The sequence below is a fragment of the Batrachochytrium dendrobatidis genome, assembly GCF_000203795.2.
Source record: "Batrachochytrium dendrobatidis JAM81 unplaced genomic scaffold BATDEscaffold_1, whole genome shotgun sequence".
In the NCBI taxonomy this organism is placed as follows: Eukaryota; Fungi; Chytridiomycota; class Chytridiomycetes; order Rhizophydiales; genus Batrachochytrium; species Batrachochytrium dendrobatidis.
Genome location: NW_006281099.1, coordinates 253,708 through 279,839, shown reverse-complemented (window position 1 = coordinate 279,839; position 26,132 = coordinate 253,708). Strand labels below are relative to the sequence as shown.

At 38.7% G+C, this 26,132-nt stretch overlaps 8 protein-coding genes across 8 annotated transcripts; 4 read left to right on the top strand and 4 right to left on the bottom strand.

The window, feature by feature from the left end:
- Positions 1–164: 164 nt before the first annotated feature.
- On the top strand, positions 165–4,428 carry BATDEDRAFT_85620 (uncharacterized protein; the record flags this gene model as incomplete). The annotated part of the gene is made up of 14 exons (XM_006676155.1): positions 165–959; positions 1,075–1,563; positions 1,640–1,742; positions 1,828–1,963; positions 2,005–2,252; positions 2,329–2,440; positions 2,500–2,652; positions 2,744–2,844; positions 2,916–2,938; positions 3,041–3,314; positions 3,402–3,498; positions 3,589–3,921; positions 4,003–4,149; positions 4,242–4,428. The coding sequence occupies 14 exons, from the start codon at positions 165–167 to the stop codon at positions 4,426–4,428; spliced, it is 3,198 nt and encodes a 1,065-aa protein (XP_006676218.1).
- Positions 4,429–6,027: 1,599 nt separating this feature from the next.
- On the bottom strand, positions 6,028–6,856 carry BATDEDRAFT_8201 (uncharacterized protein; the record flags this gene model as incomplete). Its single annotated transcript, XM_006674915.1, has 5 exons — positions 6,028–6,216; positions 6,302–6,358; positions 6,443–6,557; positions 6,672–6,721; positions 6,815–6,856. Coding segments are annotated over 5 exons (453 nt in total), but the record flags the coding sequence as incomplete, so codon positions are not given.
- Positions 6,857–8,160: 1,304 nt separating this feature from the next.
- On the top strand, positions 8,161–9,689 carry BATDEDRAFT_8770 (guanine nucleotide exchange factor GET3; the record flags this gene model as incomplete). Its single annotated transcript, XM_006674980.1, has 6 exons — positions 8,161–8,273; positions 8,437–8,516; positions 8,683–8,881; positions 8,941–9,091; positions 9,163–9,267; positions 9,360–9,689. The coding sequence occupies 6 exons, from the start codon at positions 8,161–8,163 to the stop codon at positions 9,687–9,689; spliced, it is 978 nt and encodes a 325-aa protein (XP_006675043.1).
- Positions 9,690–9,933: 244 nt separating this feature from the next.
- Positions 9,934–10,875, top strand: BATDEDRAFT_84488 (uncharacterized protein; the record flags this gene model as incomplete). Its single annotated transcript, XM_006676154.1, has 1 exon — positions 9,934–10,875. The coding sequence occupies one exon, from the start codon at positions 9,934–9,936 to the stop codon at positions 10,843–10,845; it is 912 nt and encodes a 303-aa protein (XP_006676217.1). The 3' UTR covers positions 10,846–10,875.
- Positions 10,876–11,440: 565 nt separating this feature from the next.
- On the top strand, positions 11,441–12,636 carry BATDEDRAFT_84487 (uncharacterized protein). The gene is made up of 3 exons (XM_006676153.1): positions 11,441–11,603; positions 11,881–11,981; positions 12,109–12,636. Exons 1-3 carry the CDS (start codon positions 11,498–11,500, stop codon positions 12,463–12,465), a joined length of 564 nt encoding a protein of 187 aa, XP_006676216.1. The 5' UTR covers positions 11,441–11,497; the 3' UTR covers positions 12,466–12,636.
- Positions 12,637–12,964: 328 nt separating this feature from the next.
- BATDEDRAFT_85681 (uncharacterized protein) lies at positions 12,965–14,547 on the bottom strand (the record flags this gene model as incomplete). Its single annotated transcript, XM_006675863.1, has 7 exons — positions 12,965–13,083; positions 13,192–13,281; positions 13,349–13,543; positions 13,643–13,892; positions 13,968–14,257; positions 14,341–14,418; positions 14,490–14,547. 7 exons carry the CDS (start codon positions 14,545–14,547, stop codon positions 12,965–12,967), a joined length of 1,080 nt encoding a protein of 359 aa, XP_006675926.1.
- Positions 14,548–15,143: 596 nt separating this feature from the next.
- BATDEDRAFT_85680 (uncharacterized protein) lies at positions 15,144–16,708 on the bottom strand (the record flags this gene model as incomplete). The annotated part of the gene is made up of 2 exons (XM_006675862.1): positions 15,144–15,640; positions 15,889–16,708. The coding sequence occupies 2 exons, from the start codon at positions 16,706–16,708 to the stop codon at positions 15,144–15,146; spliced, it is 1,317 nt and encodes a 438-aa protein (XP_006675925.1).
- A 3,839-nt stretch (positions 16,709–20,547) lies between these two features.
- BATDEDRAFT_33892 (uncharacterized protein) lies at positions 20,548–23,195 on the bottom strand (the record flags this gene model as incomplete). Its single annotated transcript, XM_006675621.1, has 6 exons — positions 20,548–20,732; positions 21,048–21,078; positions 21,164–21,255; positions 21,432–21,573; positions 21,642–22,275; positions 23,041–23,195. 6 exons carry the CDS (start codon positions 23,193–23,195, stop codon positions 20,548–20,550), a joined length of 1,239 nt encoding a protein of 412 aa, XP_006675684.1.
- Between the last annotated feature and the right edge of the window lie 2,937 nt (positions 23,196–26,132).

Sequence of the window (26,132 nt, the reverse complement as noted above, 5' to 3'; positions counted from 1 at the left end):
GCATGACTATTCCAATGGAAACAAACTCAATTTAAAACTAGCTTGATTGAATGTCTGTTAAAGCCAATATGCAACACTCGATTATTCAAAGCAAAATAGATGATGACTGCAAGACAAATGCAGAAAAGTATTCCATTTTACGTGAATACAACTGTAAATCCAGAATGACAGCACCATTGATAGATGCTGTTACCACTGATGATAGCCATGTTTCTTCTGTAGAAACCAGTCAGGATTTGGCAGTATCTGATTCTACTTGTACGCCTCGAGTGCAGATGCATGATCTCGAAGCTCTGAATCTCACTCCAGAAGAATTTGCCTGGCTGTCCACTGATATACCCACCATTCAACCTAATCAAGATTCTCATGCAGCATCATCTACAGAGCCTATAGAAATATTTAATGAGAAAAAACGGAAGCATGCAGAATCCAATGGTTCTGATGCACACTTGTATGATGAAATAAAGTCAGACACACTCTTGAAACAAGTGTCCGGTACCATTTCTAATGACCACAACAGTCCACTCAAAACTCCCCAAAAAAACAAACTCCATCAGTTTTTTTCCAAGCAAGACTCTCCTGCTAGTCATGTTTCTATATCTACGCCGTCCACCAGTCAATCGCATTCGGACATGCCTCATGTCCAAACGAATCCTCCATCATCAAGGCTCGATAAAATTCAATTTCCAGCACTGATTGGAGAAATGACCGCCATTGCCGTTTCCATGTGTAAAGGAACCGGTATTATCAAAGCAGGTGATCGCATTACTTTGCTCAATCCGCTTTCATCAGCAACAAAGTCAAAAAACTTGTACAAAAAACACCCTCTGCATTCTAATGCTGCCAGATCTGGAAAAGAAAATACAATTGTTAGGCTGTATCGGTTGGATGGCCTGGAGATTGGAAAACTGTCTACCGATTGTGCCTCTATGGTTAAAACACTTTTGGATCATAAACTGGTGAGTGTAAGCTGTGCGTGATGAGTGCATGACTGGGCTGTCCAGTAATTGCTTGAAAAGCAAAACAAAAACAAATTCTAATACTATATCTTGATACTTTCCAATCCTGAACCAGTGCAAGTTTGAGGGAACTGTCTTGTTGGTCAATGATCGCATTCATATTTTGGATGAAATTATCTTGACACTCAAAGTCTATTTTATTCAAGAGGCATTCACCGCTACAACTGCTCATCAGATGAATACTGTAGAAAGCGATACGGTTGAAGCTGTAGCTCGTGTCCGTTCGCGTAAACTGGCTTTAGCATTCATGTTTAAGCGCATAGACATTGCCGTGTGGAATTCTACTCAAGACGAGTCAAACTCAATTCAATCGAGTGAATCAGATTCATTTCCGGCAGCCGAAAGCACCGAAGTGAGTGGTAGTGATTTGGCCATGATTTATAAACGCGCCAATCTTCTTGGAAAAGCTGTTGGACAGATGCAACCTAGTTCTGGAATGACTCTTGATTTGCATGATTATCAAACTACTGCATTAGCATTCATGTATGCCAAAGAAAACAGAGACGACATGGATTCTATGGGTATTTCTCCGTTGTGGACAGAGGTATCTATATTTGATCATGTGTAATTCAACTACAAAACTCTTGGTAATTTAATGACTGCCTTGTGTTTTGGCTTAGCTTTCAACAAAAACTGGATTTCCATTTTACTATAATCGGTTTTCAGGAGAACTATCTCTTGAAACTCCTAAAGAAACGCATTGCACTGGTGGAATTTTAGCTGGTATACAACTGATTTATAAGATTTAAAACATGCACATACAATTTCTGTTGAATTAGTCATTGCATGCTAATAGTTTATTTTGTAGACGAGATGGGACTGGGCAAGACAATTGAGATGCTTGCTCTTATTCACTCAAGCAGACTGGATTTGACCAAGAGCGAAAGGTTTTCAATGGGACAACCGCTTTCCCACGCCACGCAAGTCAACTGTCTTGAATTGTTGTATGTGTGGTGTATTGACTAACATATGCGATGATTTACAGCTTGGTGGTCTGTCCAGTAAATCTCCTTGCACAATGGAGAGACGAAATAAAGCGAGCATTTGAGCCCGGCGTTATTAGAGTTGGTGTATACTATGGTAATGAACGCGAGCGAGTTGATACACGCATGTTTGCAAAGAAAACCTCGCCAGACATCATTATTACCACCTACGGAACTCTTAAAAGTGATTATTCGAATTTTTTGAAAAACTCGCCCATGTATGCAATCAAATGGCATCGTGTTGTTTTGGGTAAATACCAATATGCAAGTAGTTTGAAAGTATGGATTTTAAACTCTACTAATATGACACGGTTTTTATCAAATAGACGAAGCACATTATATAAAAGAAAAATCTACAGCGGCTTCTAAAATGGTTTGTGCTCTTTCTGCCACAAACAGATGGGCAATAACTGGCACTCCAATTGTCAACAAACTAGAGTGAGTTGAATTGGGTTTTAAACTTGACAGTATTTCCAATTGACAGTTTGTTTGAATAGCGATATATACTCTCTTATCCATTTTTTGCGTGTCGAGCCATGGTGCCAATTCTGCTTTTGGCATTCGTTTGTCACCATTCCGTTTGAAAAGCGTGACAGATCTGCGTTGGAAATCGTTCAAACAATTCTTGAACCTTTAATTATTAGGCAAGTGTTTTGGACATACTGCATGATTTAAACCACTTTTCTTTGTAACTCATATAGATGGTTACCTCTGTTTTATATTTAAACGCGGCTAAAACAGACGCATGAAGGATATGCGCAATCAAGATGGCAATTTAGTTATTAGTTTACCACCTAAAACCATTGATATTAAATATTTAAACTTTTCTCCGGATGAACAAGGTATAATGAAATTGCTCTTGAATCATAATAATACTATCACTGATCTTTTACATATATTTATTTTTGTTTAGAAATCTACGACAGTCTTCTCAAAGTAAGCCACTACGTTTTGTGTTATCCTGATAAATGAGATCACTTTGATGGCATGAATTGATATGAATGCTTGTCATTATTCTAATTTCAATACTTTGAGTAGCATTCAAGACATAAACTTATGGAGCTTAAAATCATTGGCAAGGCAGATTACATGCATGTCTTTCAGCTGCTATCTCGCATGAGACAAATGTGCGATCATACATTGCTTATCAAATCTAAAAGCCTGTGTACCGAAGCAGACACTGCTTCCATGAGTATTCCGCTTGAAGAAATGATCAAAAAGTATACTCGAGGAAACAACTCTGCCGAGTTTTTTTCAAAACTAGCGGATGATATTGCTGATTCATCGAGTCAAGAATGTCCTGTAGGTCCAAGTAAAGGGTATATTGTTTATGGCTAGGTGTTGATAGATGAAAGCTAACTTGGGCGACGATCATAGATTTGTTTTGAAACGAATATAGGCAGTGTTGTTTTACCTTGTTTGCATGTCATATGTCTGCCTTGTGTTGAAGACATGATCGAGAAGCGATCAGCAAAAGGCGAAGAGGGAGTTGTATGGTAAGTCGAATTGCAATGCATTTTGACTAGCAAGTAGACCATCTCAACAATTTGAAACGCATACCATATTTGTCTGCATTTGAATAATAGTCCAATGTGTCGACAATCATGTGCAGAATCAGAACTCATGAAAATCTTGGAAACACAACAAAATGCAAATGCAACATCGCCTAGGCTATTTGCGTCCAAAGATGCACCATTACACGCTGGTAGTACAATACGACTTCAGTCCATCAAATCCATACCTTCAAAAAAGCTGAATACGCTGACAAATGATCTGCTTACTCTCCAGAAAAGCGATCCAAAGATCAAATCTGTGGTATTTAGCCAATGGACACGTATGCTAGATTTGGTTGAAATTTCAATGAGGGAGCATGGCATCAATTTTGTGCGTATGGATGGTTCATTATCGCAAAAAAATCGGTATGGTATTTAAAATTGAATCTGCAGATGTTCTATTGCTTGTATAGAATGCCAACTATTTTGTGGGTTGTCACTGCATAGTGAGAAAGTTTTGCATACATTCAAAACAGATGATACTGTGACAGTTTTGTTGGCGACATTGAGATCCACTGGTGTAGGCCTTAACTTGACGGTCGCATCCTGTGTTTTTATGTTGGATCCATGGTGGAACGAGAGTGTCGAATTCCAGTAAGCTACCATTATACAAAAATTGACTATTTAATTACTGTGATTTTACCAAGGCTGCTAATGTATAACACTACCGCATATTTGAATTATAGGGCGATTGACAGAGTGCATCGTATTGGACAAAACAAGCCAGTGACTGTCACCAGATACATTATGCGTAACTCTGTCGAAGAAAAGATGCTGGAAATACAACATCGAAAGGCACAGTTGGCAGGTGTCATCACTCAACCCGAAATGCAAAAAGTGCAGCTGGACGATTTAATGTCGCTTTTTGACTAAAATAAATTATGTTTATTCTCACAAGCTGCTGGAAAAACAATATATGCTCGAGTAGTCTTTGATATACTTGAAAAACACGGTTTATTCTGTTTAGGAAAAACATGAGATCTAGTATCTGTCGCGACGATCTTTTCTCGAGCTGCTTCTGTCGAGTTTATGTTCGTTGCTATTTCGACTACTTGATCCATTTCTTTGGTGCAATGCGTCAAATCTACTGGTACTACCTTTATATCTGCTATCTTTTAGCATCTTGTTTTTTTCTGATGATCCTCCGCCTAGACTTGGACTAACAATGTAAAAAGATTAGAATACAGTACTCAATCTTAGCATTCATAATAGAAATAAAAGCAGCAGTGCTCAACTCTTGTCGTGGATCAAACACGGAATAGTCGTCCAACTTTGGTTCGTACACATTGGCACCGCCCAAATCCTTTGCGAATATCAATGTTGAAGTCATCCAACCAGCATCATCCATATCATCATCATTATCAAGTGTGTCACGACAACTTTGACATCCAGTAACGAAATGCAGGTCACATTGCCAATCATCTGCAGATCGGGACAATTTATTCCTCTGTTCTGATTCAGTGAAACTACTACCGGTTTTTGATATGGATGGCTCGTTGCGCTTTTTAATTGATTCTTGTCGAAGGCGCTTTTGAAAAGCCTCAAGCTGACTCAAGGCGTCGGAAGTTGATTGGGGTTTGCGTTTTCCTGATACAGCTTTACCTGATGCAAGATATGCTTTACGGAGATCACTGACACACGGGACAGATTTGCCTAATGTAGTAGTGGTGACTTTTTTGGATTTGTCGTTTTTGTTTTTTGAATCAGTTTGTTTATATTGCTTTCCAATAGAATTGATTTGACCACTAATTTTGCGAATCTCCTCCTGTCTTTTAGATCTGCAGTTATATCAAAAGTAAATGATCAACTATTTATCAAAAAAGCGAAAACCAGATTGTGTATACTTACAGGATGCTTTGCGATTTGGTGGAGTCAGATGAAAACTCGTCACTCTCATCCGAGTCCGATTGTGGTGGAGGACGACGTCGCTCAGGCTCTTTTGTCACGATTTTTGACTTTTCAACCTGCTTTTCAGATGCGTGTGTACTCCTATCAACATCCTCATCTTTTGGAATGCAAACTGCATTCTGCTTGCTCAGCCTTGGATCGTTGTCGATTGCGTCATGCATGCTGACAATTTTGTGTTTTGTGCGTATGGGGCCTATAGACTCTTCTTCGTCGTCACCAAAAGACAGCAAACTCGTATTTCTTTTAAACCCCGACAAATATCAGCAATTGAAACTCTTAGTTCAAAGAGTACTCATTATTCATCACTTTTGAAATCAAAACCATGCATTATTTTACATACTTGATCGCTTTTGGTTTGGAAGCTTCCTGCTCTTTAGCCAGTCTTGCGGCTTCTTTTGAAATTAAAGTTGTTTTGCTTTGAGCGACTTCACGTGGAATAATATCGTCGAATGGGTTGCTCATAACATGTGAATTGATGATTTTTGCTGGATAGATTGGACGCTCATCGTCGCCAATTTCCAGTTCACCGATTTTAAGCATATTGTATATTGTATCACCAACAATCTACAAGTAATATGTATAGTACAAGACAGACAGATTAGCAAATAAGACTCCACGATCAGTACAGCACTCTGACATGGCCCAATCAGGCACTATTACCTTTCCAAAAATAGTGTTTTTATGATTCAACTCCTCGGTTTTGCCAAGCGTAAAAAAGAATTGGCTTGTATTTGAGTTTGGACCAGTATTCGCCTAAATACTTGATGCAACAATAAAAGTAAGTCACACATGATACTATTCATGCCACATTTCAAATCCTAGTTCTGGGCTACTTTACCATTGCAAGCAATCCACGATGTGTAAATCGCAGTCGTGTATGATACTCATCTGCAAACTACAAGCAATTCAAACCAAGATTGTAAATGACTTGATGGTCTGTTTTTCAATTTCAAAACCTAGAAAATCTAATCTAGTTTACCGGAGCACCATAAATGGATTCACCGCCTAATCCAGTTCCTGTTGGATCGCCACCTTGGGCAATGAAATCAGGCACCACTCGATGAAAGATAGTATTGTCATAAAATCCCTCAAGACTAGTATCAAATTAGTGATTAAAATATTAGTGGTCAAATATAATAGGTCGGTATTATAGAAATACCTAACTAAATATATGTAGATCTATAGGTTTTGATATGCAAACTTGATACCATAGCTGAACAAAATTCCTGCATGCTTTTGGGGCTTCCTTTGGCCAAAGCTACTCAATGTAAAATCCAACAATTAGTACATCTAGGGCTGTTTTTGTGGTAGATTGTCGACACCTGGCATGAGCTGCCGATCATCAATGTACCTCGATTTCCAGCTCTCCAACAGTGGTTCTTAAAATGACCTGTAATATATGTTGAAAGTCAGCAACTGAATTTGAAAACCCCGTAATAATACAACTACATTTGTATCAACATGACAAGATCATTAAAATACCTTTCCCTTGGTCGGCGGTTCTGTATTGTACGCATAAGACATTTCAGAGATTGGGCGAGTCTGGCGAGCGTTGACTGCGCCAAATCGGTCAAAATAAGTGAAAATAAGTCACGTGTTAAATTCAGTTTATGCGATGGAATTCAATCAACAGCCAGACTATAGATGCAGTGCAGACATGGCTTCTCTAAACGCACTTCGATACAAGACTCGTAATCTATACAAACAGGCAATAAACCCTTACAGTGTATTGTTTAAATGTGTATAACGTCATTTTCACTAATCCTGACTTGACAGTTGCTCTACATTGGCAAGGAATACCCATTAGGGTCAGTACTGTCATGCTCTTGCTGTACAATCTGCTCATACATGTCAATAGGCATATCCGACATTTAACCCTTTGTTTCATCGGTTTTCAACTGATGCCTGATTTAGACATGCTTACTTCAAAGATAAGCTTAAGCTAGCATTTCTTAAAAAAAAAGGCTTACAAGATCCAAAAGAAATTGAGCAGGCTATTATGCATGGTAATCCCACTTGATTCGTGTAGTTGGTTTGCTAGATGTATTCATTGTTGTACTGTGGTGTCTAGGAGAATATGTATATAAAGAGCTGGAATCACTGTGGTTTATCAAAAAGTAAGCAGTGTTGTATGAAACTACGATTGGAGACTCAAGTAACACATCCCACCATCAATAGGTATAGGGCAATGAGAAGAAACTATGCCAATGATGAACACGATGCCAAGATTAGAGCTCTACTAAGAGAGTATGATAGATAGAATCAACCAGACTATGTTGTATTCTTGTAGCTGCAATGAACATGGCAGATCGATGGACATTCATCTGGCTTATAGTCGGTGCATCTGAAATGAATCTAAATGTATTGCAAATACCATAAATGTAATAGTGTGAATTGGTTGTGTTATTGACTATGGCGATACTAAAAGATTTATGAATCAAGCTTGAATCTCGAAACAACCGAGTATTGGAGTTTATCATGACTGTTGATTCAGATGTCAATCGATGCAAACACAATTGTTTACCACTGTATTCATACAGAATGAAACACTTTCAGTGACTATTCTACTTTGGAACAAACAACAGCTGGAATAGCCATACATTGCACGATCATCGTCATGCCATGAGATTAGCACTTGTTTTTATCCAGCATTTCATTTTACGTGAATATGGTGCAAAACTTACCTTGCAATTCAAAATGGACGATGATCTTGAAAAACTTGAAGGCACTCTGCAAAACGTACTAGATCAGGAGGATCTTCGATGGATATTTGTTGGAGGAAAGGGAGGTGTAGGCAAAACCACTACCAGGTGGGTCATTACGTTATCTAATGGAAGCATGTTTGTAGTAGAAATCATGACACTTGATTCTATTATGGTTACATTCTCAGTCATTCATCTATTACAGCTTGCTAGCGAATGCAGAGCATACAGCTGTACAAGCATCTTTCTAACCACATATTTGTAACAATAGTTGTTCATTGGCTACGCAGCTGGCCAAAGTTCGAGAGTCTGTTCTACTAATCTCTACTGATCCTGCACACAATTTATCTGGTAGGAATTCTATTAGCTAGTTAAATGTTCTGTGGCATTCCATGAGTTATATTCAAGTATATTCCATGCCAAGCTTCTACTACAGTCTTGTCTTTCTCAATGTCGCATTCTATATGTTCTATGACTGATTTTATAGCACTGTTAATCATGTATAATGAAACCATAGATGCATTTGGACAAAAGTTTTCCAAAAACCCTCAGTTGATTAATGGTTATACCAACCTGTACGCCATGGAGATTGATCCAACAGGTAGCATCCAAGAAATGATTGAAACCCAAGATGCTGGTACTCAATCGCAACTGCAGGATCTAGCTTTTGCGATTCCGGGTGTCGATGAAGCCATGAGTTTTGCAGAAGTCATGAAGTGAGTCATGTGTGGCATTTTATCTATAGAACCTTGGACTAATTTGCATATTGATTCAGATTGGTCAAGTCTATGGACTACTCGTGCATTGTGTTTGACACTGCTCCAACTGGACATACACTGCGATTTTTGTCATTTCCTGGTGTACTGGACAATGCTCTTGGCAAATTCTCGCAGCTTGGTAGTCGTCTAGGACCATTGATGCAACAGGTACGATCTTGCTGGCATTGGTGAGCATGTTTTTATCGATACACCATTTAAGTCCAATGCACTGGTGATAGATGGGACCAATGATGGGCATGGATGTTGGCCAAGAAGATATCTTTGGAAAACTTGAAGGCATGCGTGAAACCATTCAGGAAGTTAATTCTCAATTCCAAAATCCTGTAAGTTGTGATTTATGGATAGCCGTTTATTGCAGATACTGTTGGCCAGTTTGATTCTGATACGCTGCATTTGATGCTACTGTTTGTAATAGAACAAGACGACGTTTGTCTGTGTATGCATAGCAGAGTTTCTTTCGCTCTACGAAACTGAACGCATGATCCAGGAATTGACTTCGTTTCACATTGACACCCACAATATTGTTGTAAACCAATTGCTCTATCCAAAATCAGGGTCCAACTGTGAGCAGTGCCTTGTACGGGCCAAGATGCAAGCCAAATATTTGGAAGAAATTGATGAACTCTACGAGGACTTTCATGTTGTCAAGATGCCATTGCTGACACATGAGATTCGTGGAGTGGATAGAATCAAGACTTTTTCAGAGATGCTGATCCATCCCTATGTTCCAGAAAATTCGAAATAAACCTTGGACGACTTGATTTTCCAATAGCGATGTAGCATTAAAGACGCCCAATTAAGTTTAAATATTCGGGGTTGAGCATTGCATAACAAAGATAGACGGGCTGCCAATATAGCATTGAATTGGCAGTGCTCAATTATTTCGGTTTGCGCCTCTTCTAATTCGATTTTGTAGCACCATTTCCTTCATTTTCAGGTTTCCATTATATTTATATTTCATTCATCAGTCGAGCCTGTTACTATTTGCAATGTCACTCTTTAGGCTTACTGTCGACAAGAGCGAATATGCTCCTGGAGATGTTGTCAATTTTGTCTGTTGGCTCAACAACAAAGATCCACTACAAGCAATCAAATTGGTAGCCGACCTGTCCATGTCAGAGCGATTCCACATTGCAGGTGCAGCACAAGGTCTAGCAAACCCAGATAATCTCGCTGAGCCACCTCCAGTGCAATTCTTCAACTCGACCATCATACAATCGATTCCTCTCTGGCGCACTCAAAATAAAAAATTAGGCACCGAGTTCACTGCACAACCTCGTTCGTTTCGTGCGCAGTTTGTTGTTCCTATTGACGCTGTTCCGTCCGTTGTATTGACCGATTTTTTTAAAGCCCAGATCAAGTATGTGATCAAAGTGGAGCTGTTCTTGGCTGCTGGAAGAGGCAAGGCATTGCCAGCAGAGATTGCGTTTAATGTAGTTAGATCAATGCCGTTGATTAATCCTCCGCTGGTCATGCCAGGTCTTCCCAAGGATTTTACGTCATTTGATGTAGAAGCTAGTCTGGGACTTGAGCAGAGCATGTACTCTATTGGACAGGATATTCAACTTCAAATTCAGATTTCAAATGCAGACAAGCGCGGCATTAAAGGCATCAAAGTCACTCTGGAAGAAGTTCGTAATGGTCATTTTTTGGCAGAGCATGGGAGAACCAATATATTGGCATCCGAGTCTATTGACTGCATGATTGGCACACAACAATCTAAATCGTTCAAAGTACTGCTACATCCCGGCAATGTGACCAAGTTTATTGCACCCTCGACATTTTCTGGGTGTGTGCAAGTTGAACATTTCATCCGAATCTATATCATTCCCAACAAAATCTTTACATCGGGAATCATGTTTTCTGTTCCTATAGAGATTGTTGGTGCTCAACGATTGTAAAAATCCTACAAAATATATAATTTGAAATTCAGACGTATGTGTATAGATTCGACAGATGCCCAACTGGTGCAGTAAATGACTGACATTCACCTGGTTGTCAATTTGTGTAATCGTGTGGATTACAAATAAATCTCATTGTAATTCACAAGATTCATTTGCAATGTGGATGTTAAACAAGCAAGATGTACACACAATGGATTTCAAAATGAATTAGACAAGTGTAATATCGACCCTTTGGCCACGACACTCCACATGATTCAATTGTAATTTCAGAAAACAACGGGTATACTCCAATATCGGACCACTGGCTCACAGCACCACCAGCATAGACTGTCATGACTGGATCAGATCTTAATTACACAGCTTCCATGAAAGGCCAATACATGGACAATGCATTCGTATGTGAGTATAAATAGGAAGATAAGGGAGGTTTAAGCTTTAACCTGTGTGAATGGTAAGCTTGGAATGAGTCTCGCTTTCGCCCTTATAATCTGCACGGCACAGCGTCCTTTAGGATTACAAAACGCCTCCAACACGCCGCCCTCAACGTTGTGTTTCTTGTGTTTTTGACGACCTATCGAAACTTGACTAAACTGGGTTTTATCTACCTACTACACAAACCATTGCACATTCTTTTACTACTTGGATCAAAATGTATTTGATTGCAACTATAACTGCGTTACTGTATGCAATCTCTCTGGTTGCTGCACAACCTCAGCTTGATCCTTCGCTTGCTTCCAGTTGGATGAACTTGCAGAGTAAGTTGAACGAATGTGTCCTAATATGCTGCGACCTATTTGCAGAAAGTGCATCATAGAAAATTTGATTAGCGCTGGATTTTTAATAGGATCGATACTTGAACTGCTTTGCAATGAGCAGGTGCACCGTTTACCATTTATAATAATGGACATTTTTATCACCTTCAATTGCATGAGCTGTTGTGCTTTGCACCAACTCGCATTCCTATAGCAGTATTCTATTTAATGCTCTGACGTTTATGGCTAACGTTTATTCATGTCTGCTTATACACTACAGGATCTATTTCGAATATTCCTCTTCCTGAATGTGTCAATGACTTGTCGAACACTTGGAAAGAATCTCATAATATCTTTCTGCAAACTGGCCTTTCCATGCAGGTATTGTTTAAACTTGATTAACATCCAAGTGTGCTGTTGAATCGATTACTGGCAATGGTATATACTAAACTATTACAACTGTTGAATGTACCAACACCTGTCATGTTAATGAACTATCAACCAATAGTTTTTGGACTCTCTTTTCATTTTATCCAATGTTGGTGGTGATATTGACGAGGCAGAAGGTGTTCGAGTACAGATCCGACAATTCACTGATTTGGCTACTAGTGCTCTTCGAAAACAACAGCAGCAACAGCATCAGCAAGAACAACAACAGCAGCAGCAACAGCAGCAACAACAGCAGCAGCAACAGCAACAGACGGACAGTGAGAAATCTGGCACATCAGGATCAGAAAGTACTGTTGATCCCGGTAAAAGCAATAGCTTGGTTCCCAAGGCCGGTCTTGTCTCTGCTGCACCTACCACTTCACGCACAAGCTTTGTCGTGTGTTTAGCTGCCTTGGGTGCTATCTTTCTCGTCTAAACTCTAATCGGCTCCTATCACTCAATCTGTATTTGCTACATTTTTCAATTTGGCGGATTTCTGGCATCCAATCTCAATTTCTCGTCACTTATAGTGCGATTCGTCACCTGTCTCTGTTATCGCATAATCACCCTTTCAATTTCAAATCAATATAACTGCATTGTGCTTTAACTAGGTTTTAGTTTGGTGTGTAAGAGAGTGGGTGGTTTATACAAAACTGGCTATTTAAAGACTTTTATCTTGGTACAAGTGAATTTGCAAAAATTGGACTGATATTTAGATAACCGAGTAACTCAATACAGCATATGGTAGCGTGCCAATTATCATGGCTAATCGAGTATGACTTTAGGTCCAAGAAAAAGACATGAACTTTGTCCGAGTTCAAAACACTTTAGTCCATTCAGCACCAATGATTTCATGGGATTAGCGTTGATGATACACCAACACTCCTATTTAGTGCTGTTTTTACTGAATACAACCAATATAATATTTAAAAAAATCAGGCTCGTTTATATTCATTCTCTTCGTCACTCTCTGCAGCAAGTTGCAGCTGAAATGCCAATGCCACTTTTTCAGCAAGAGTACGTCGATCAGCTTCTGACATACCTTCTCCTTGTACTATGGATTCAATATGTCACAAAATGTTAGAGCATATCAAGTTATTCAGTATATGCACAAAGAGTTAAAGTATTCCATATAATCATAGCAACATTTCCAAAAACATACACCGTAATTTTTGAAGTGTTTCCAATGTTCGTTCAAATCCATCTTCATCCGCCATATCACCAAACAGCTGCTTGCTTAGATCATCTACATCTGCAGTCAAGTAAAAAAATCAGTTGGACTAGACATGTTTACTGGCAACACAATCGTTTAAACGCACCAGCCATTGTGTAGGCTCCAAAATTGTCGTTGGATGGATTGATGATTTGTTCAGGTGGAGAAATCGTGCCTTTGCCCTCATTGTTGCCAGTAAAGTTTATTTCATCCTTGCGTTTTAATCCATCCCACATATTGATTGATAGGACCTCCAAAATACGATCTAAACCTGTGACTTCTTCACCCATATTTCCATCCGCTATAGTTTCAATATAATTACAAGTGCAGTAGGTATGAGTTAGTATTGAATAACACGATGCAGTCGAGTGAATGTATTGGCGTAACATCATCCAATCACCATTTAAAAGCGATCCCAATGCTCGAGAAGTCAAGGTAGAGGTTGGATCCGTTGCAACAAGTGGATCAACCAAGGGCAGTGGAGTCCACACAATCAACTCGACACCCGCATCCAAACACTTTTCATCCAACTCGGTTTGAGAATCAAATACATCTGCTGCAAAGTCGTTTACAACCAACAAAGAAATATTGGTATCAAACTCCATGGTATATGCTTTCATCCATTCAAGAATTTGGTACAGTTGATCAATCTAAAGCCTCGCCAGCATTTAGGAGAATACAAGATTAGCAATTGGAATCTGATACAAACACTAGAGCATTCTTACAGATTGAGTCTTGTCGGCAACATAGACTATAGCATCAATGTTTCCACGACAAAGTTCATCACTGCCAAAATTACGAGTGTCTTCAGTATAAGTATCTAGCCACGGTTGCTCCATTGAGATTTGAAAAGCTACTTCGGCTTGATAGTATTTTGTATCAATATTTGCATAAACCAACGACTCGACTTGATCAGTTTCCGGTATAGGATCCGATTGTGATGGATAATGGGTTGCAAGTGCATGCCAGGTAGAAATGGGCTCGACAGGCTTGGAAGCGATCCGTTGCATAATCTCTAGCCATTCAAGTTATGAGTAAAGAGTTTAAATGCCATGTTAAACTTCAAGTAGCGAACTGAACCATGACTCTGATATATACCTTGTACAAGTGCAAGACGCTCATGTTCAGAATCGCCGCCCATCATCAAAATCCTGTTCTTTATACCAGCATCATTTTCTAAAATCCATATTATAAAAATACTGAGTGGGTGGTTTATAAAACAAGATGAGCAGTATGGTTTGATGCACCTTGAGTTTCAGATGTTATTGATGCACTGGAAGAGTTGATGGACGAACCCTGCAGCATTATCGAGTATGTCACGAATCAAGTTGAAGTTTGAGCTTTGTATGCAAACCGCAAATCATGTCAAGTCATTTATGGATTGAATTTGGAATGTCAATGAAGTTTCGGTCTAGTACAGCTCAATTCATCAAAATCTAGCCTTGTCTGCCGCTAAATAATTGATTGACGTTATTTCATCAATGTGTTTCTGGTAGAATGCATCAGGCAGCAAGTTACCTCGCCAAACACCATCTAGGCAAGCAATTTCACGTTGTCCACTTTTCAATGAAACTCTAAATATGAATCATGATCAAACTTGCAAAAACAAACCATTTAACCAATAGCCTATTGGGCTAGATCATTTTATTCTAAAAACGGAGACTTTGTACTGAGAAATCTAAAGAGCTGGGGTCGAGGTAAATTCAACCAAAGGCTTTACAGTTTAGGCGAAGGAATTTGTATAAATGAATGTATATTGCAGATGTGGAGAATAACAAGAATCCACACATCCATTTGCAAATGCAAACTCAATATAGACAGATATTCAGATTAGACATGAACGAACAGCTAAAATGAAGATGGGCAATATATGTACCGAATAGCATATTGTATCAAAATAGCTATCTTGAAGCAAGACTGGAACAATAGTATCGCTTGATTGGACAGGAATTAGTAACAGGCAAAATGGGAATGGAATCACGACCAGGTGGCTTGGTAGAAGAAATAGTGACTCGTCTTGTAGATGATAACAAGAGTGTGGGTGGTTTAGAACAATTCTGTTTGCTGGTTGAGGTCGAGGGATTCTGGTTCGACTGAGATCTACGTACAAATGGAGGAATAGCAACAACAGTTTTAGTCATCTTTACGAGACGCTGGGATGACGATGGACTTGATGTACCAACTGTAGATACGGATGAGGAAGGTTGATTTACAGATCGCAATTGCCTGGCTGCCATCAACAAAGAATTCTTCCGTGCGCGCATTCGCATTAGTCGATCTAATGCAACTAAGCGTTCAGGACTAGCAGGAACCAATCGAAGTCTGGCTTCTTCAGCAGCAATACGCTGTGCAAGAGAAATGGACAATTGCTGACGTCTAGTTTCAAGCATCAGTTGACCTGAAAATTAATGATAGCATTGGGATAATTAGTCATGTGTATAATATCAAGCAATTAGCAAGCCAATCATTAGAGAAATGCCAAAAGTATTCAAATATACGATAGGGTCCTGGCATATGCCAGAATTTCCTATTGCATCCCAAGGACGGATGAGAGTATCATGGATGAATAAACTGCACAATTTGGGGATTTTGAATCGAGAACAAGCTGGAGTCAAGCAAATGTGACCAACAAGCATAATTACATACCTCGCGATTGCTTCATAGCAGAGTGACTTGGAGTGACAAGCGACCCTCGATGATTGCATTGCATACAGACATGCGCAGTTATGGAAAAGTCGCTTTTGCTTGCTGATGTCAGCAGTGTAGAGTCTGCCATTTTGGAGAGACGGTGCTGATCTTGCTTGTAGTTAGAAACCAAGTGTGAAATGGAGTGGCTAGTGAGTGACAGATCAATATCATCGAGCATTGCATCTGTAAGTAAATCTAGACCGCTCTCGGCAGAGCGGGGGAGTTGTTGCTGAGAAGAGGTGGCTGTGGGAAGCGAAGAGGGAGAAGCAACGCTTGTAAGCATCACTAGGGATGAGTAGGACGGAATCTTGCGCAGAGTAGACCGGTTTAATTGCAGTTGACGTGTAGGGATAGCTGGTGAAGCGATACATGAAGCGGCGTATCTACTGACCAGACCAGCATTGCCATTGTCTGGCGATGTGGCAGGAATGTAGTCTAGCATACCTGGCTTTGGAGACTGAATGCCATCCACTGAGCTATGAGTCATGGAGCAGAGCGACGATGAAGAATCAAGGTGACTGTTGGCACCTGGAAATGAGTGAGGTTGAATGCGAGTAGGGCGAGTAGAACACAGTACGGCTGCATTAGACACATCAACCTTGACTGAAGTAGTAGATGTCTTGGTTGAATGTTTAGATGGCAGTTTAGCAATGGATGTAGCAGGTCTACTCATCAAAGCAAGTCTTTGTAGAGCACAAAGAGCAGCCGTTTCTGAAGCTGACAATGGAACGGCTTGGTCAGCAGCATCGGCTAATGTCATGAGCAATGACAGAGCCATTGGTACACAGAATAGTATGGTGGAATTGGCTGCTGTTTATCTATGAATTGAAGAGGGTTGAGTGATTCAAGATTAGATAGTCAAGATGCTCCACGATGAGCCTGCAGCAAGTCCGTCGTTGCAGTAAGAATCAGGCGCGGCTTGTCGCTCTTTAGAACCCTATTTTGTACAAAATGAAAATAGCTTACAGCTCACTTTTGGAGATAAGTAACAGCAGGGTTACTACGCAGTGTGCCTATCAAATCATTTTTCTCGTTGTCAATCAGTAATTGTAATACACTAATGCGTGGTTGGTCACGCATTAGTGTATTGCTTGTCCTAGCTTTACCCATAAATGCAGTCCAAATCCTTCCTCAAGAACCCTTGAACACATGCCACACTACCCTAGGGTGGACCAGCAATCACTGCAACATGCACCAGTCTTTCTCTGGTGACTTTTGACAACAGCTGTAATAGGCTGAAATTTCAATAGCACGCGCTTCTACAGCCGTATCCGTGTAAAATGAAACACTAATAAGGGTACCAAAGTGCATAATAAACTGCCAATCTCATGAAATGATTGATCTCAGTTTACATCGAATTTACCGTACAGCAGTCTTTTGAACTCCTTGGCAACATTCACTGGTTTTGTGTTCATTTTTGTGCAACTGAATGAATATTCACATTTCTGTTTCAGTGCATCACCCATTTACTCAATCTCCAACTCTCCCTTCATATAAACCAAATATTAGGTGATTGGCATGCACTGTTGCCTTCCTGAAATGTGCAATCTTTATTCCCTTGAGCTAGAGCATATCCAAGATTCTAGGATATGACAAAGTGGAGTTTAACATCAAAACAGTCGGTCAATATCTAAATTGCAACGAATTTGGTTTTAGATTTGGTGATTGTCAGTGCATGGTTATACCAAATGAGGAGAAAGAAATAGTTTGATTGTATTGTATTGTTTCAAAGTAGGGACAGTCGCTAGAAAAGCGTCCCATTCTACATGAATACAGCTTTGATGTAAATGTTTTGCAAAACTAATACTTTTGATTGATATTGCAATCTCTGACTCGTATATGATTGTAAATTGACCCTCATGGTTGTTAACAATACAGGTGACAATAGAGAGATGAAATACAACAAGGAATTGTTAGCAATCAACAGTATCATGTATTTGGGCGGTACTTGCTAAAATTCACCTGATCACACTTTATGCAAGTCAGGTTTGGTGATACTTTCTTTGCAAACATCAGTAGACTGTCTACTGATTTGAATGCCATGAGCATATATTGATTGTGTCTTTCACCACAGCGACAATTCGACTGGTTGGTATGGTCTACTGCTTTCGATTCAATATAACACAACATTACTCATTTGGTCTTGATACAATTCTCAGTATTCCAGTTGTAGTCTGTACACTAATCTAAACCAACTCTGCAATTCAATATTTAAAAAGCTCAACAGTAGCCTGTTTAATGCCATTACCATGTTTATTAAACGCGATCAAATTGGGTTGAAATGTAAATACCTCATCTCTTCATCCCTTTTTTCTGGGTTGTAAATTCCGTTTATACCCTTTGATTGTTGGCGCTATGCTAATTAGTAAAATACCCACGAGGAAAAGATCCTATTCATGTGTTTGACCATGCATTTTTCATTCAATTTATGGACTTGGATCCCCTATTTTGCTCATTTCTCATTCAATATTTTATTCCCAGTATATCACTAGATGGCTGGTATCTCTTGTGTGGCTTGAAACTAAACCTACAATTTTTCAATTAGCAAATCACAGCTGTATTCACAAAATGAAACACCTGTATTCATTCTACAGTGATTAATGTTTGTGACGCTTTTCTATTAAATATTGATTTTAATCGAGACTCTCAATTACTCAATAAACAATATCTACATGATGCATGCAAATTATATGTTTGATGTAAAATCACCCTTTTATCTTTTTCGACAGTCATACATTGTACGGCTGACAAGTTTAAACCCAGATTCAGATATTGAATTCGACTGTTTTGATGCTGTCAATCAAACTTCTCTTTGTTGTATCCTAATATCAGATACACCATGTTCCAATTCAAGAAAACATTGCGCGTATTAGGAACGTAGCGGCTATTTTCATGCCGATCGCTTAGCGTTTGACTTGAATCAAGAAAAGTTGGGGATTAGGTGGAGCAGAGATCTAACTATTTGTTCATCAAAAATGGGCAAAGAAAAATCAATAAACTTTGTCAGAGTTTAAAGAACCAATGTCATTCAGTAGTTCAATTATTTAACGATACTGAATGTTTATTATGTGTTTTGGTACCCTTACTTCGTGGTTCTTTTACGCGAATACGATGGTAGTAGTATAGAATGAAGATGCAAATAAAGCTTAGATTATACTGTTAATAACGCCAAGAGTATTTAAACATACTATGTTGTTATATCTTGATCAATTTCATATAGCAAAGCATACTGCATTTGTCATTCGTTCATGTTTATTCACATGCTTGTAACATCGTGCTATAGACTGAACCATCTCAAACAAGACGATACTAGCAATTAAAACCAAAATTTTAATCACTATAGACCATGGATATATACATTTTTCAAATTTGGTGTTGATATTGAGCATAGACACACTTCAAGTTCATAAATTAGCAGCCTTTACAAACTAATTCAAAATCGCGCAATAATGGTATTTATTGATCGAGGCTGAAATCTAGAGTCCTATATATGAAAATGATTTGATGACTTTTAAAGTTAAATCAAGTTAAATTAAATAGCAATGTATTTCGATACATACCTAATATAAAGTTTAAAACTAGTGGAGTTGCATAATCCCAGCAAGCCACAGTATGATAAAATTATTGTCCAAATCAATACGTAGATTGTGGTGCGATGAATCCTAATCTAGTGTCAGGGATAAAGACTATTGAAATGTTTAGTTGAAGCGACTATTCAATTTCCAAGACATGTATACTTCAAATGAGTAGGATAGCATGTCCTATTTATATCAAACTGAAGCTACAAAGCATGTGTAGCCATCATACGCACCTTGGAGGATCTGCAACGCTAGTCCATGGTTGACAGCAATAGCCAACCCTTCAGATTAGGAATACAATTGAAATAAAACTGCCTTGCGAGCCAATATAATACAATGCCAAACGACTGGTTAAAAAGACATGATGCCGAGTATTGCCGAGATAGTAGAGAATTGAATGTGGGCACTTTACAAGAACCTGAGCTACGGTTTTGAACACTATTGTGATATAACAAGCACTATAGATTTGATGTAGAACACAAGAGCCGTTACAGTCAGTTCATGACAGAGAATACAAAAAGATCTATTCAACATTGGCTGGTAAAGGTACCAGTAGTTTGGATCGACCCAATCACTTGGTTTTAAACATAAAAGACAAGTAAAACAATACTGTTTGCAAGTCACTTTAAATTTGCATTGGAGCATCTGCGTATCTTTGTGCAAAAGTTCACATCAGTATGATATCTTTCTTTTGTTCGTATACCATACAGGATTGGAGCAGATCGGTGTACTGTAATCAATGCATTAACCGTTCGTTCCACCTTTCCTCAGCTTACATTAATATTGCAATTTGAGTGCAACCATAATATGCATTATATACACTTCCAATCACCAATAATGTGTTGTTATCAGTGGTTGCACAATAGCCATCATGTCAAGGTTATATAAATACCTATGTAGTTTATAGTCAATTGCATTTATAGCTGTAGTCAAATCAATATAGCAAGGCACAACAAGCATCCAGCACCTGATCCACCCACAAATCATTAATATAATGCATATAAATTTAAACCCTGTATTGTAATAAAAGTGCTCACCATCACTTCTTATCATTATTTGCAGAGCTACCACTCATATCTTCACCAACAACTGCCTTGGATCTGTCCGACTGTGATTTCTTTAATACGGTAGATCGTATCGATGCTGTTTTCTTTGATGGCGCCTTGGATCTAACCAAAACTGGAGCTCCTTGACGCAAAAAATGATGCACAAGATCCGGTGATTCTGTTTTTAAAAACATAGATTCAAGAGTTTCAAGATAAAAAGCAAGTAGTGCATTTAAAAATAAATAGCTAGTGTTATATTCGTTTCTAAAAAAAGTAATGTGTTGGGATGAGGCAATCAGGCAAGATGTTAAAGTGAAAGGATATGCTCGAGTTATGATATAGGGGTGTGAGGCTATATAATCTGGGATCATCTTTAAAATTAACATAGGATGATCCAATATAGAATGCTTATAAGCACAATTCACTTGGTATGGAAATGGTGGCTCATAAGAAATAAACTTTTGACTACATACCATTCCAGATACATACCCACCTCCACATTCTACCCCCATATCATCTCTCGGCTACATTTCAACTTTATTTAAACCAACAATATAACATATGATGCATCTTGTAAATCTATAAATCATAAATGCACATTCAACTTACTTTGCATTCCTGGGAATATGCGAGGATTATACGATGTGAATGAATTAGATAGTAACGTTGCAATGGATCTTTGAGGAGCTTGTGCAGTGCAGCTAAAGTATTATGATGTTTAGAATATGTAAATGAGTTTACAAGATATTAAATCCGTAACAAGGATTACATGAAATACATAAGGTTGTGCATGTGCAGCCGGATTGACAGATTTGAACTAATGGTAAAGTAACCCACCCCAGTATATCGAATAGTGTAAAACGCAACTTGTATACACCTTCAAGGCGCAGGCATATTTCAGGAAATAAAAAATATGCCCCGACATGGCCATCTAAATTTGAAAGACAAAAACATGTCGACATTGTTGATCCAAATAAAGAGCTAACGATTTGATTGCTTCCAGGATAAGGCTGCTCTATCTAAGTGTGAAATGCGATTATGGTGAGATATAGTCAAGTGAGATACTTTGAGTCAAGAGTTTACTCACTATATCTGCAGTACGATCCTGATTGGGATTGTATGGGTAGTTTGACAATAGTGGTGTATTTGATTTCAACTTGACTGTAGACTTGGACGAAACATCAGTTACTTTATCTACAGAAGGATTGGGTGGAAGCACGGTGTCTTGTACAGCAAAAGGTACAGGGTTAGTAGGACTGCATATAGGACTAGATACGGTATGACTAGAGATGAATATTGGAGGTGGAGCCAAATAGGTCTGTGGATTGGAATGAGATCTTGGCTTGGATCTGTTTGGATGGCGACGTGATTGCTGGTGAGTATTTGCTTCGGAAGCAGCTGGATGCAATGCGTATGAAGACTCCAAAGGCGACGTGGTATAGGCAATATGTGTTGGTTGCTGTGAATATATATTATTTGAATCCACAGTATTAGAGAGTACATTATTTGTTTCAATTGAAGGTTGAGTCGAGACTAAAGTAGGTGTAAATGATTGCGATGAACTGGTCAACGTATTGTGCGACGATGGTACATTCTGTTCAAAATATGCCAGTCGCTTTGGATCGCTAGGACTAATAATTAAGCTAAGATCATGAATTCCGTCAGAAGATGCTAGTGATGCATTCACCACAAACCGAGATACAGCCCCGAGCTTTTCGTAGCTATTAAGATTGGGCGTGTCAGAAACCCATCATGACAAATGACCAAAAACAAACCGAATCAAAAAGTGTGAGTCGGTCATTTTGGCAAGATACAATCATGAAGAATTAAAGAGTATTAATAAGTAAAAGATGGTAAATTAGAAAGCCAAATGAGCTCGGGCCGACAAAGTGAGATAGAATACTGATAAACTCAACCAAATATTCATTAATGCCGATCCACATGAATATGGTTCGGTAAAGATAGACAGCTTTCATGTCATTTGACCAACCAGCTATTATCTAACACAATGATTGATCCACACATTTCTCTGTCGAATTATTGATTCAGATAAATTCAACGAGATTTGTCAAGTGATTCACTTTAATGGATCTGCATACTTTCAAACATGTAACCTCTGACAAATCATAAGGCTTTGGTATGCCACTGTAGTTTTTAATATATGAATGATACAATTCTATACTGTCTTGGAGCTAAAGTTTAGTTCTGAACGACATTAATAGTCACCAAGGTAGCTATGATCTATAAGCTAAAAACAAACAAGATTGCATCCATGCGATTTAAAATGAATGGCTATAAATATGAAGAATCACTCAGGCCTAAAAGCATATCGAATATCAACAAATCGAATGGGTTTCAAAAAAGCTGATATGCTATGCTTTGTGGGGTTTGAGGAGGACTACTTCAAAGAGGTTTAAGCCAATCTCTCGTTGGTAACCGTGGTAACTACATAACAAAGCATTTGCAAAATCAACCTATTCACGTACTCAAGCACCAGTTGCTCTGTTCCAGGTAGTCGTAGTCCAAGCTGTAGAATAATGCATGGGTCAATCGTCCGTCGGTTCAGCCGTCCACTAAATCCACAACTTCGTGCTCGCTCAGGCTGTAGAATAGGGATTAGTTCATATACAGCATCGGACATGATGCTCTAATAAAAATGATGTGCAAAGGGGTAGTGGGAAAGTCTAGCTCCTTGAAAGTCGGCCAAGATATAGAGTTGAGAATATACGACGGTTCTCGAGATAAATAGGAAATAATCGAAGAAACGGTCAATTTTTAGGGGAACCCAACTGTTACGAGTCAACTTTTAGGTGTATATTTGATTTACATGACTGCATAAAAGATTTTATATACGTAAACGCGCTTCCCTACAATCATTCCATCATAGCTTTGGGTTGACAAACTAGCTGGGCTCTAAGCAAAACAAAATTGGATAAAAAACACGGGGCGTGACCTTAAGCGACTCGATAGTAGAGAAAAATGGCATTGCTATTGTGTATCTTTATTCATCGTATTGATTTTGCCATAAATGTATATATCTGGTATAGTACCCTTGTGGTTAGAACGGTAAGATATGACTTGGGTGTTTTACTACCTTGCCAAGCGCTAAACCAGAGCCATATGGCTTTCTTTGAATTCGATTCTATTTTTGAAAAGTCTTGCGGTTCTCAGCAAACGCAGTATAAGCAGCCAACCATAACTTGCCCTGTATCAAACCCTCATTTTATTTGATTGCATTCTATTCCGTATTGACTTGCCAAATCTAGTTACCAATATTGCGGCAAAACAAGAAAAGGGATAGTTTTTTTTCATTCCTAACTATAGTATTTCCTTGCCGAACTTTTCAATAATTTTACCCGTTAAAATAAACAAAACCATCCATGTGCAGAGGGTTATTGTGAGTGGTTATGCGTCAAAAGTAGTTGGTGAGCGGAAGATCGTGAGTAAAGTATACCCGGTCGCTACATTATAAGGGTTTATAAAGTGCCGAGTTCTAGGTGTCTGCGGTTGTAACACAGCTTACCATGCGTATATTTTTCAACCCCAATGAGTATATTTGAGCATTATCTAGATTCTTATAACATATTTGAACACTACGTCTGGAGTATCAACAGTCTTGCGGTTGATGGTGATGATTTGCCATGATAGCTATATGGTTTTCTACCTGATCTGTTTTATTTCAAAATACGCAAATGGTCTTTATTTGCATTATTCAATATTTATAAACAGTATTTTTCTCAAAACACAATCAAATACCTGACCTTTTGCTATTGAAATTATCCAAAGCGATGCTTGTATTCTGTGAACAGCCGTCATGAGCGAAAACCCGAATGAGAAAAAGCTTGCAAGTGAAAAAGTTTATACTTGGTAACCGATTCTGGGCAGCTTAGATAGTGATTGAGTGAATAATTGGCTATGATTTGAAAACAGCACTCGGGTTGAATCAGAATGACTGTGATTAAATCCACCAAGCAAACAAACTGGTGCTAATAAATCAACAAAATCCATTATACAGGGCATGCACAGTGCCAATGGCCAACAAAGGCTGAACATTGAGGATGCATATTTGCAGTAGGAACTACGCTAATGACAAATATCACTTTACAATGCTGTAGTGAATATAACCCTGCCTACTTAATCCATAGTTATACCTTGATACCAATTAGCTGTACTTGGTAAAAATGCTACTGAATATTGTTTTCACGGCCGTATTCACGTAGAATGGAGCAGTAAATAAGGCTGTCTGCACAGTAAATAACCGGTCCCATGAAATGATTGATGCCAATCTTACTGGACAATATTATGCCCTCTAAACTCGTCAAGTCCGCTAATCTTTCTCCAGCGCTCATTTTCATATAAAAAGCTGGGCAAATGTTCACATCTGTTTCGATAGATCCCATATTTGTTCAATCTCCAACTCTCCTTTCATCCAAATCGAACATCACAAGCAAATATTGGGTGATCGGCATGAAAACAGCCGCCTCATTCCTAATATGTCAATATTTGTCCCCTGAACTAAAACATGTCTGATATTTAGGATACAACAAAGAGGGGTTTGATTGAGAACAGTTGAATCCAGTATATGTATTGCAGTGGATAGATCTGGCTTCAAGCTTGCCAATCCTACAACGTATGGCTATGCTAAAGAGAAAGAAGGGAGGCCAAAAAAAAGCTCCAGTTCAATCTGGTTTGATTTGAGCATCATACGATGGATATTTGTGTTTATTGAAGAATTGAGAATAACAGTTCAAGGTCAGCTTGTAATAGGAAAGTGCAATGAATGTTCAGCTACTGCTTATTTCGAAGCAGAGTAGAGGCAGTGACTGCAAATGTTCCATTTTGTGAATACAGCCAACTGTAAAACCACTCAAATCAACAAAACATGCTATAATCAAGCCCATTCACACTTTGTTTTCACTGCCAACAGATCTATTTACATTTATCCGTCACCATCAGTGCTTGTGCAGTTGGTATTGTATCTTGTATAGATGATTTATTGAAGCTTACAAGCTCGCAGGTACGATTGATCAGTGCCTTGTCCATTGAATTACCCAGCGTTATCCCACCACCACGTATTTTCAATTCAAGTAGATTTGACACTCATGTCAATGCTTTACTTGGTTGACAGATATGGGTTTTCAAATGGCTGTGAAAGTGTTGCCCATACCAACAGAAACATGCATTGCGTGAATATGGTGATAGATTTCTCGTTCACCGCCGTATTCATGTATAATGAAACATTTCATTTATTTTTCTTGCGGTCAGAACCTCTATTTTTCTTGGGAATATACCATGGCTAAATGTTCTTCCCGTCTTTCTATTACAAGCTGATTGCTTATTACAACCGTATTTACGTAGAATGAAATACCTGTATTGGCTCTATTTTACTCCAAAATAAACAGTGATTAAGCATTTGTTGTTATTGGAAATTGATTACTTTTTTATACACAAGCTCTCAATTCTTTGGTGTCTGGAATAATTTTATGCAGGATTCAAGAATGGGCAGTATGATGATGTATAGTGTAATTCCAACCTCGCGCTGTTTGAACGGTTGGAAACCATGTTCAATAGAATTGCT

Coding starts and splice junctions, on each gene's coding strand:
- BATDEDRAFT_84487 (XM_006676153.1), top strand. CDS start 11,498: ATGTATTTGATTGCAACTATAACTGCGTTACTGTATGCAATCTCTCTG. Junction 11,604..11,880: donor CAGTTGGATGAACTTGCAGA/GTAAGTTGAACG, acceptor TATACACTACAG/GATCTATTTCGAATATTCCT. Junction 11,982..12,108: donor AAACTGGCCTTTCCATGCAG/GTATTGTTTAAA, acceptor ATCAACCAATAG/TTTTTGGACTCTCTTTTCAT.